This window comes from Podarcis melisellensis, assembly GCF_964234715.1.
Source record: "Podarcis melisellensis genome assembly, chromosome: 14".
NCBI lineage: Eukaryota > Metazoa > Chordata > Lepidosauria > Squamata > Lacertidae > Podarcis > Podarcis melisellensis.
This window is the reverse complement of record NC_138546.1, coordinates 800424-812259: the sequence shown is the minus strand read 5'-3', so window position 1 is coordinate 812259 and position 11836 is coordinate 800424. Positions and strand designations below refer to the sequence as shown.

The 11836-nt window shown below is 51.0% G+C and overlaps 1 protein-coding gene across 1 annotated transcript; it reads left to right on the top strand.

Moving 5' to 3' along the window:
- The first annotated feature begins 344 nt into the window (after window positions 1-344).
- INTS15 (integrator complex subunit 15) lies at window positions 345-8696 on the top strand. Its single transcript, XM_081889238.1, has 7 exons — window positions 345-509; window positions 1615-1813; window positions 2648-2869; window positions 3594-3759; window positions 4642-5166; window positions 6807-6846; window positions 7729-8696. Exons 1-7 carry the CDS (start codon window positions 358-360, stop codon window positions 7934-7936), a joined length of 1512 nt encoding a protein of 503 aa, XP_081745364.1. The 5' UTR covers window positions 345-357; the 3' UTR covers window positions 7937-8696.
- The last annotated feature ends 3140 nt before the right edge of the window (window positions 8697-11836 follow it).

Below are 11836 nucleotides of genomic sequence, written 5' to 3'. Positions count from 1 at the left end.
CCGGCAGCGAATCCCACGGCTTCACGATGTGCTGCTGCAGGAATTAGTCCCCTGCGCGACCATTCAGCTTCACGCATCTTCAGGCATTCCGACGAGACGGGGACGGGAGACGCGGGCTCGGAAACGTGCCTGCAGCAGCAGCTGCTCCCGAGGGGCGTGGCTCGGACACCAGAACGCGGCGCTGCGCTCGGATTGGGCAGCTTCTGAGCCGCCCCGGCGAATGGCGACCGCCGCCCCGCCCCGAGCCGCCTGAGGGGGCGTGGCCGAAGTGACTGCCACGCCCCCTCCTGCACCGCCCCGGGCAGCCAGTAGGCAGCGCTGCGCTCGGATTGGTCAGTTTCTGAGCCGAGCCTGCCAATGGCCGCCGCAGCCGCCGCCGCGTTAGGCCGTCCTTCTTGGCCCTCACCGGCCGCCGTCCCTGTCCTGCCTCGGCGGCAGCAGCGGCCCGAAGATGGCGGCCTGAGGCGCCTGCGGAGGAGCTGCTCCTGGGGCGGGAGGCGGGCGAAGAGGTGAGGCCGCTGCCGCCCGGGACGGCGCGACCCTTCCCGCCGCCCTAGCCGCTGGGGTGGCGTGTCAGGACGGGTCCTGTGCACGTGTGAACAGAACACCCGTGTTGGGCGGGGTCGAGTCAGGGCAGAAAGTCCCGCGTTCCGGTTCTCGAGCATCTCCGGTCAGGGCTGTCAGGAGGGAAACCAGTCGGGCCGCGTAGGCCAGACTGCCCAGTTTAGCGTCCTGCTGGCGGGGCTTGTGGTCCAGCAACGTCTGGCAGTTGCCCGGTGGGAGAAGATAGAAGGGGGGCAGTGAGGGAGAAATAAGGGCGACGACCGGGCTGCATTTAATGCAGTTTTCTGGATGTGCTTCATAGATCTTTCATTCTATGTATATGGCTTTAATTTTATTAATTTTTAATTATTATTATTTTATTCCCCAAGCTCTGTGTTTTAGATGTTCCTATTTTATCTGCAAGCTGCCTTGAATCCCTGTCAGGGGAAAATGCATAAATAAATATAATGATAATAAATAAGGTCCCTGTAATCCTCTGCGCTGGTGGATTTATAGGGTTCCCCTGCATTGTTAACTGAGAAGGGTACTTTTGAACATGCTTACAAACAATGAATTGGTGGTGTTGAATTCTCGTATAGGTCTGTGGTGTTTCTTCCTTTCTCCTGCTCCCCAGTTAAAGTCAGTGGAGGCCTGGCCCATTAGAGAGGGGGCCATCAACCTCTGAAGACCTTAATTGGCAGTACCCTCAAAAAGCAGTAGCAGACTCTGAGCCTTCATTAAAAATATAAAAAAGTCTCTAGCCCTTCTAGAAAGTTATGAAGCATAATGTGCACTTTTTAAAGCAGGTTATGTTAAATGACCAGCCTGGCTGTTCCTGTCAGTGATTTTTGCCAATAAGTGAAGTCAGAGCTGTGATAGATAAGTAAGTTGTTTGGACACTACATAATGGGAATTGCTGGGATTCCAACAGGGCCGTATTTATAAAGAAGTAGTTGGAGCAATTGCACCAACGAAAGGCCCCAGACTCTGAGCGTTCATTTCAAAAAAGGAAGTCTCTAGCTCTTCGAGAAAGAAAGTTGTGAAGCATAACGTGTGGACCTCCTCTTGCAGGAAAACCATGAGTGACATCCGCCACTCGCTGCTCCGCCGGGATGCCCTGAGCGCCGCCAAGGAAGTGCTCTACCACTTGGACATCTACTTCAGCAGCCAGCTGCAGAACGTGCCGCTCCCCATTGTGGACAAAGGCCCCATCGAGCTACTGGAGGAGTTCATCTTCCAGGTTCCCAAGGAGCGCAACTCCCCACCTAAAGTAGGTCGTCTGACATCAAGCCCCATCAAGTCCCACGTAGCCAACATTGCTCCTCTCCATCTGGGGCCTCGTATTTGCCTTTGGGAGCCACCCTTGAGGAAATCTCTCTGCCCTCCCATGTGGGGCTGGAGTCTGATTAGAAAAGTGGTGGGGAACATCTAGGCCTGCAAACTCTGCTTGAGGTCAAGCAGGGTCACAAAGGTGAAATCAGGTGATTGACAGGTGTGCAACCTGCTCATCTGTCAAAGTGCCTTGCAGGGGATGGGGATGAGGGAGAACAACATCTGTCCTGCTGGCTGGATCCTGTTTCTTTAAAATTTATTTATAAAAATAATTGTATAGTGCTATATCATAAAAAGATAGCGAGTGCCATTGCTGAGGGGGGCCTCATTGAGATGGAGGGGGCACCATTAGTTACTCTTCAAGGTTTCTTGATTGTCAGTCAGACTAGGTAGGTCATTGATCTGACTGAGTAGCTCCAAGGTTATTGTGTGAAAATAAGATAGGGAAGATTTCAAGCTGTGGCCCTCCAGGTATTTTGGATGACATCTTCCATAATCCCTGGCCATCCAGAGAGATCCTGGAATTACTGGCCGGCTATCTTAACATTTGTCCCAGGAAAACTGGTGGGTAGTATTTTTAAAACATGAAATAGCCAAACAAATGTCTTTGGTCAAGATACACATATGAAAACAGTCTTCTTGTTTTCTTTGATGCTATAATGCCAGCCTGGGTGATGAATGGGATGTGGTTGGAAAGGACCCTCCTGCGGAGGGGGGGGATTATTTGGCCTTGGCTCATAGATGGCCCCTCTTTTCTTTCTCTTTCTTTCAGAGGCTGAACTCACTGCAGGAGCTTCAGTTACTGGAGATCATGTGCAATTATTTCCAGGAGCAAAGCAAGGACTCTGTCCGGCAGATCCTTTTCTCCTCCCTTTTCAGCCCGCAAGGGAATAAGACAGATGACAGCAGAATGGCCTTGCTGGGGAAACTTGTCTCGATGGCGGTAGCTGTGTGTAGAGTGCCTGTCCTGGAATGTGCAGCTTCATGGCTGCAGGTGAGAGTTTACCCCAGGTGCAGGGACCTTGCCTTCCCTCCCAGAGGAGCTTCCAGGCAGTGACCAGACCTAGACCTGCTTCACTTCAGCAAGGGGGCTGCTTTTCCACCTGCTGGGGGTGGGGGCGGCATCAGATTGGGCAGGGCTGAATTTTACCCCACCCTGCTGGTGAATATGCAGAAACAGGAGATAGAATAGCCTGCTTGTCCAGGTCACATCTTGCTCAGCATTCCTCATACAGTGGTACCTCGGGTTAAGTACTTAATTCGTTCCGGAGGTCCGTTCTTAACCTGAAGCACCACTTTAGCTAATGGGGCCTCCTGTTGCTGCTGCGCCGCTGGAGCACAATTTCTGTTCTCATCCTGAAGCAAAGTTCTTAAGCCGACGTACTATTTCTGGGTTAGCGGAGTCTGTAACCTAAAGCGTATGTAACCTGAAGCGTATGTAACCCGAGGTACCACTGTATTGCTCTTGTAAAGCTACAAAACCAGTGCTCTTATTCCGTGATAGGTAGGCTCATTCAGGAGGCTTTGGGGGCCGTGGGTCCTTTAGCTCTTCATCTTCAAGGCTATCAACAAGCTCGGGTCGCCGCCTGCATCACTCCCACTGGCGCCTTCGTGCAGCATCCTATGCTTTGCTGGAGCCAGGCTGTGTGTGGCTTCGTCGGTGCTGCTCCCCAACCCCCCAGTTTCTCATGGTGGCTAATCATGTGTCTCTTTTGCAGCGGACGCCAGCAATCTACTGCGTGCGGCTGGCCCAAGCCTTGGTTGATGACTACTGCAGTCTAGTGCCAGGCTCCGTCCAGACCCTGAAGCAGATCTTCAGTGCCAGCCCTCGCTTCTGCTGCCAGTTCATCACATCGGTCACCATGCTGTACGACATGTCCTCAGGTAGGTTCCTCCAAGTGAAGCTCCTGAAGCTGCCCAGTGCCATTTGGAAAAGCACAAGAACGCTACACAAAGATGTGTCATGTTCCACACATCCGGGTGTTAAGGTTGCAACAGATTGTGGTGGCCTGAATCGGTGTGTGTGCAACTTTACTCCAGGGCAGGGCCAGAGTCGGAGACTACGATGTGTATGATTGACTCTCCAGGTATTTTCAGTGCTGCTTTGTAGTCATCTTCCTCTTCCCCTTTGCTTGGTATGTTTGATGGATTCTTGTCATAGCACTTGTTTTTAAGCTCTGTGTCATTTAGATTTTATCTCCTTGACTTTTGTTCTTGGTAGTGCAGTTGCTGTGTTTATGGGTCCTAAATGTTGTGAGCTGCCTTGGCCCTTTTGTCGAAAGGAGGGATACAGATGTTTTAAACAATCTGCTATATATTTTGGAAAGCTGTTTCTTTGTTTGTTCACAGTGCATTCGGATGTTTCTTTAGACATCGGAACCAAATTTTACATGAGACCAAGGGGCAGGTTTTTGTGTCTGTTTGGATACAATGAGACATCATTTTGAATCCAGATGGCAGACTGAACCTTTGAAAGCTGCATATTTTGGGTTCCTTTGAATTCCCAGCCTATGTTGGGAGGCTGCTGGTTCTAAAATAAACATGAAAACACTTGAGCAACTATGTTGGGAAGAGACAGAGACAGGAAGTCCTGGCTGCCTGGCCCCCCTGCCCTTGATCTGCTGCACCCCCTCTCCAAGCAGCCTGCAGCCCACTCTTGGGTGTGGGAGGCTCTGGTTCCAGGGCCAAGCATTGGCAAGCCCCAGCTGCTATTTCCAGTCCCGCCATTTCTATGGTCTCCAAAGCGGGCTTCCCCTTCTTTTCCAGATGACCTCATCCCGCCTCCGGACCTGCTGGAAATGGTCGTGTCTTGGATCTTTGAGGACCCCCGCTTGATCCTCATCACCTTCCTAAACACGCCGATCGCAGCCAGCCTGCCCATTGGGTTCTTGGAGCTCACCCCACTCAGTGGCCTAATCCGCTGGTGCGTGAAAGCTCCGCTGGCTTACAAACGGAGGAAGCCCCCCGTCTCCAACGGCCACCCGGGGGGAAAGCTTGCCAAGGACCCGGCTGCCGCCTTGGACAAGGGCTGCCAGCCCTTGTACTCCAAGCTGCACCTCAGCGTCCTCCAGGTCCTGATAATGCTGCAGGGGCACCTGACGGAGAAGAACCTGTACGGGCGCCTGGGGCTGGTGCCCTTCGACCACGTGGTGGCTCTCGTGGAGGAAATGAGCAGGCTCTCCGATGAACTCAACCCCCTCAATGCCACCAAGGAGACGGAGCTGGCTCTTGACCGGCTGGCCCAGGCCTTGCAAGTGGCCATGGCGTCTGGAGCGCTGCTGTGCACGAGAGGTAGGCGCTGGGGGCAACCACCAGTGAGCCCATGCAAGCCGGGAGAAGACTGTGCCGAGGCAAGGTGGGGGGTGCGGGGAAGTAGCAGGGAGGTGGGGAGGAGACTTTGGGCATGAGAGGAGCTGAACAGAGAGATAATAGAAGCTGCCTAGGCTGGGTCAGAGTGTTTGTCCATCTGGGCCAGAATTGCCTACTACAGACTTTCCCAGGGTGGTTCCTTCCAGATATTGCTGGGCTCCAACTTCTTCCTCTGCCACCATCCCTTATCATTGGCCAAGGTGGCTCGGAATCTAAATAACCAGAGGGGAAGCAGCACACGGTGGGGAAGCCTGCTCCCAATTTTCAGGATCTTCCCCAATGCTGCCTGCTACTTGATCCTTTCAACTGCAGACGGCGGGGATTGACCCTGGCACTTGTGCAGCGGCTAAGCCCCTGTTCTCTGGCTGTTGCCCACTGTAGCATGAATCCAGCTAAGGTGGAGAGGCTGTTGGCCAGAGGTCACGCTGTCTGCAGTCTGGGGCCTGTGCAGATAAACCGCTGAGCTGGGCTGCCTCCCCCTTTTGCATCAGCCCTGGTTCTCTGTGTGTGATGGTGGGCAACATTTGGGGCACACTTGACCATCTCTCAGCTCCCTGCCCCAATCCCTCCCAAGTGCCCAGGGAGCAGAATGCCATCTGGCTGGGACTCACTCCTGCCGGAGGAAAGGAAGAACCATCCCCTCCCCTCACCCTTTGAAGAGGTTTTTAATTGCCTGGGCGCTCAGAAGTGGGTAGGAACGTGCAGGCACTGTCATTTTTACAGCTGGCATTTTAACAATTGCATCCTGTGTGTGGTTTTGGTGGGTTTTATGTTGTTAGCTGCCCTGGACAACAATTGGGGAGGAAGGGCAGGCTACACGCTTTGATAGTAAAGAAATACAGTGGACCCTCCGGATACGAACTTAATTCGTTCCGGGGGTCTATACGTACCCCGAAAAGTCCGCATCTAGAGGCACTGCTTCTGCACACACACGCGGGACTCAGCCTGGAAGTATACACTTCCAGGTTTCCCGCATTCGCAACCCGAAAGTTACGTTACCCGAAGGTAACATAATCCGAGGGTCCACTGTACTGTAAAAGTGGATCCCAGCCAGCAACACACCTGCTTCCTCTCCTGCTGATTTATCAGGATTGGGACCAAACATCAGGGGGTCCTGCTCGCTGTTTGACAGCTGACCGGCCTCTGTGGCTCTCCCTAGTGCTCTTGCTCCCCAGTTCTCCTAATCTCTCCACCTCCTCGCTCAGGACAGGAATGTGAATTTCCAGACATGCCTCTCCTGACAGTGGAATCAGACTCCCATGGAAGGACTTCTTTCCTGGAGGTTTTTAAACAGAGGTCGGACCTACCGGGGATTCTTTAGTTGTGATTCTGCTTTGCCTAGGGTTGGAAGAGGTGATCTTTTGGGTCCCTCTCAACCCTATGATTCTGCCACAACAGTTCCACAAAGCGCTTCTCCAGGGTTGCTGTGTTACTGAAGAGCAGCTCTCCACATGAGTCTGGGATGGAGAAGCTGAATGGGAGTTCAGGGCCTCCCCAGGAGAGAGCTTTCTGCTTTGTCTTGCTGTTTCCACCTCCATTTTTTTTCTGTTCTCTCCTTCCAGAGGATCTGCGGACGGTGTGCGCCAGACTGCCACACAACAAGTAAGTCAGTGCTTGTGTTTACAACGGAACTGAAACCGCTGTGCCCATCCTAGAAGTATTGTCCAAGAGACACCCACAAAAGCAGAAAGGTGTAGATTGGCAAGCTGTGCTTCCACAGGAAAGTGAAAATGACAAAAGTGCGGTGGAGCCAACTCTTTCTCCCCCCACCTTACTGTCTGTCTGTGACAAGGACAGCCAGGACTCCGTGCTGCCCTGCTGGCCTTCCATATCAACCCCTGCTTTGCAAATGGCTTGCTTCATTCTAATGGTTCAAGGACACCCCTGTGGGTGCTTGAGTCTTATCTCTGTACATGAAAACCGGGCCATTTTTAGCTGCTTACATAGCCATGGACTGGGTGGAAGTCCTTCCGCTGTGCCCAGTGGTACGTTTGCCAGGAGATTCAAAGGTTTTTCTCCCTCCTAAATTAACACTGGAACTCAGGGACATCCAGTGAAGCTGAATGTTGGAATGTTCAGGGCAGATCAAAGGAGAGCCCTCCTTCACGCAGCACAGATTTAAACTGCGGAACTCCCTCCCACAGGAAGTAGTGATGGCTGCCAACCTTGCTGGCTTTAAAAGAGGATTAGGCAAATTCCTAGAGAACAGGGCTCTCGTTGGCTACTAGTCACAATGGCTTGGCTCTGCCTCCGCAGCTGGAGATAGCAGGGCTTCTGAATTCTGGAAACCTGGGGTTGTGTCTTGTGCACAAATCCTGCTTACCGGGTTTCCCATCTGGTTGGCCACAGTGAGATCAGGATGCTGGACTAGAGGGGCCATGGGCCTGATCCAGTAGGTGCTGCTTCATGTCGCTGTAGAATCCTGTTTCTCAGCAGGTCAGCTGCCTTCACCCACAATTGTCTCTCTGCTTCTTCTTCCTGCAGCCTGCTCCAGCTGGTGATCTCGGGTCCAGTCCAGCAGCCCACCCACGCTGCTTTGCCCCCTGGGTTTTACCCCCCCATCCACACACCCCCTCTGGGGTATCCCACCCATGCAGCCCACCCAGCAATGCCAGCTCACCCAGCTCTCCCAGCTCACCCCGTACAGACATTCATTCCAGGCATGGCGTTTCCTTATCGGCCGATCCGCTAAAGAAACTGGACTTCTCCTTTCTTCAGGGAAAGAGTGTTTTCCACCCATTACAGAGAGAACCAACCATTACTTTTTGCAGGGGGTGGGCAGGGTAGGGCTGTGCAATTCCTCCTCCAAGAGAGACCTTGAAGGCCCTGGGCATTAAGATGCACAGGGGGCTGGTAGTTTTTTTTTAAAAGAAATAATATTGTATGAATGAGGAGGAGACGCAAATCTGACTGGAACAAATGGGATCTTTCTTTTTTACTGTCAACCCAGTATGACGGTTTTATGCAGGAGGGTAAATGTCATGATCTGGTATTCCACTCAGAACATCTGTTTGCAACTCCTTCCTCCCACTCACCCCCTCAAGTGACAAAGTTTGACTGGTTCTTATGCAAGAGAGCCTGGAGAGAACACTTTTGTAAGCTATTTTCTTGGGGTCCTTTTTATGTGAATATGTATGATTTCAGTGCAAGTACATTTTTTTTAAAAAAAAAAGAATTGCAGAATTTTTTTGCTTCAAAGTTAGCAGTCTGTGGCATTTTCTGTAAAAGCAACAACAAAAAAGCAATGATAACTGGCCTTCAATTTCTTTCTCTTACATTATTCAACATGTCTGCAGCTGGCTAGGTGAAACTTGAACCTTCATTGCTCTGTTGCTCTGGTTGGTATCTTTCACTGGGTGAATTTGGGTGAAATGTTTTTTTCAGAAATATTGGTGTCCATCTAACAAATTTCACATGTTTTAAAGCAGAAACTAAATCACATCTTAATACTGTGTGATATTTAATCTTAAATTAACTTCAGACGTTGCTGTTAAGGGGATGTTCAAATCAAGGCAGGTAGGAATGCATTTTTATTTAAAGCATTTTTATCCTGCTCTTCAGCAGAAAAAGACTCAGAGCAACTTACAAATGTCAGTGACGAGACAGTCCCTGGCCTCAGGCTTGCGATCTAAAACACATGGCACAAAAGGAGAAGGTATTGGTTGGGTGGAGGAAAAAAGAAAACTCAGGGGCTAATTTTTTGTTATAGATTTCTTGTAATGACAAGCTGGAATAGAAATACATCAAAGAGAAGAGCCGAAAGTTGCTGGTCTTTCAGCAGAGCTGATGAAGAGGCTCTGCAGCCCTGTTTCCCTCCCTCCCTCAAAGCTGCTGATCGTGGGGGGGGGGGTGTCTTGGTCTAGTCCACTATGAATTGGGGGTGGGGATGGGAGTTGTCTCCTGGGGTTTACAGAAGACATACACAGACCTGCTTTGGACCCTAGGAACTACACACAAGTGCCAATATGTTAATGAGGATGTATTTGAGGAGCTGAATGGTCTTGGCTCAAACAAGGTCTATTTCTTTCTCTTTCAAGCCCTTCTAACTTTCAGAGGAGGATGTAGAGAGGCCTGATGCTTTGACAATCTTCAAAATGTTGCCATTGGCCCGTTTGGTAATGGAGAGCTATAGCGCCACATGTTCCCCAGTGCCTTGTCCACAGACTTCAAGCCAAAAGGCTTGTAACTCTCTTAAATTAACAATGAAGGATCCTGGTGTTTGTGTCCGCCTCCATATTGCCTGCGGCAGAGGGCAGAAAGTCTCTTGTCAAGCCCTCTAATGAGAAATAATCTCTGTCTTAATTTCAAGACACATGAATGATTCAGACTGGCCTTGGTAAGTCTTCCTTGCATTTTGAAAGGGAAGGAACTGATTACTCTGAAATGCAAAATATCTTCTCTAGTTACACATATTTTCCAGTATTTGTCCCTTGGGCCATGTTACTTCTGATTTCCCCGATTTCATCTCAAGGTCATCTTGCCCCTATTTTCTTCTTTGAATTTGGTGTTATTTATTTAGTATTTTATTCTGTTGGAACAAGTTGGACCTCTTGAGCCTCAGTCAGGCAAACAGCAGGCAGATCTACCTTGATTTCTGCAGCTGAGACCCATCTCTGGCTACAAATGCCAAACTGGCTCTAGAAAGCTGAAAGTTCCCCCGAGCTGAAGCGCAGCTGTACTATTGACAATCTTCTCTTCATTTTTGTGGACAGCAGTGATACAGGGCTGCTGAATATGCACCAAGGGGTGTGGACTTCTAAACTGAACAACTAGATTGGTGGCTGCCCTGAATCTTGCCATCTTTTTGTGTAGATAAGCAGCCTAATTCTGTGCAGAAGTAGGGAATTTCAGGAGACTTAGCTATGCTTAATTCTGCATGGGAAGGGGTTGTAACAAATATAGGTGGGGGCATGTGCGTGTCTACTCACAACCAAACACCCGCCCAGACCCAAGCGTGCCCCCCATGCTGGGCAACACTATTGACTTGCATAGCTCTAGAGAAACAGGCACAGGCTGACTTTTCCAAACCCTCAAATTAGTCTCACAGCTTTACTTAACATTCAGTTAACATTTAGAGGGGTCCATTTATCCCCCGGTATGGGTTAAACCACAGAGCCTAGGGCTTGCCAATCAGAAGGTCGGCGGTTCGAATCCACGCAACGGGGTGAGCTCCCGTTGCTCAGTCCCTGCTCCTGCCAACCTAGCAGTTTGAAAGCACATCAAAGTGCAAGTAGATAAATAGGTACTGCTCCAGCGGGAAGGTAAACGGCGTTTCCGTGTGCTGCTCTGGTTCGCCAGAAGCGGCTTAGTCCTGCTGGCCACATGACCTGGAAGCTGTACGCCGGCTCCCTTGGCCAGTAAAGCAAGATGAGTGCCACAACCCCAGAGTTGTCCGCAACTGGTCAGGTGTCCCTTTACCTTTACGGCTTTTCTTAACATTCTCTTATAATCGAAAGAAGCTCTTTAAGAATCTGTCAGGACAAGTTTTTGCAGGTTCACTGTCAGGGAGAGCTCTGCTGGATCTGCCTTGAGGCCCCTTTCAGCCTCCCCTCCCCTGCCTGGCAAACAAGGCAGTCAGTTGCCCTTTGCTGCAACTGGCTTTCAGGGGCACACTTCTTGTGGGTGTGAGAGAGGGCCTCCTTGGTGGTGGCTGCTCCCACACAAGTCAGAAACTCCCCCCCCCCCGGAAGTTAGACTGGCTCTCTCCTTGCTGTCCTTCCGCCAGTTGCCGTTCCAACAGGTTCTTGGTCATGGACTACTTTTACTGAAAGGGCTGGTGCCATGCTAGATTTGGGGGCAGTTATTTGTATGGTCTTAAATAGATTTGATATGTTTGTATATATAGTTTGAATTCAATCAGTGTTCTTTAATTGTCTTTTTAATTATTCCCTGTAGGGGGGGGCACGTGTTTATCTGCCTCCATTTTATCTGTAACCCTCCCTGAGTCCCTTCAGGGGAAAAGGCGGGGTTTAAATAAATATATTATGATGGTGATGCTGCCTGCGGCATGGGAAGTCATCTATATGGGAACTCCCTCCTCCTCCTCTTTCTTTTTTCCTTTCTCCTCCTGTGTTGTATTTTAATCAACTTGTTTTTATTATTGGTTGTTATCCGCCCTGAGCCCGGTCTTGGCTGGGGAGGGCGGGGTATAAATAATTTTTTTTTATTTATTATTACTATACTCCCCCTACCCCTAAGGCCAGCCTGACACCTTTTATGGAAAGCACATAAAACAGGAGAAGATTCCTGCATTGCAGGGGGGTTGGACCAGGTGACCCTCAGGGGGTCTCTCTGTGCTTCCAAGAGGGCAATCTAGGGGTAGACTGCGCCTGAGCAGGGAGGCTCCATCTGGCTAGTAGGCAGCCAAGGACGAGGAGCGGGTGGGGAGGGAGGAGCGCAACTGGGCATGCGCAGAGCGGCCGGCGGGCGGAGCTTCCTTTCCGGCGATGTTTACAGGCAGCCCGACTCCGCTGCCTCGGTGTGCGCGTGCGCGGCCGCAGCGCCTGCCCTCGATGGTGACGGGCAGCCACGTGACGCCGTCCTCCCGCCGCGCGGCCAATGGGGCGCCGCCTTCTTGCGAGGTGGGCCTGAC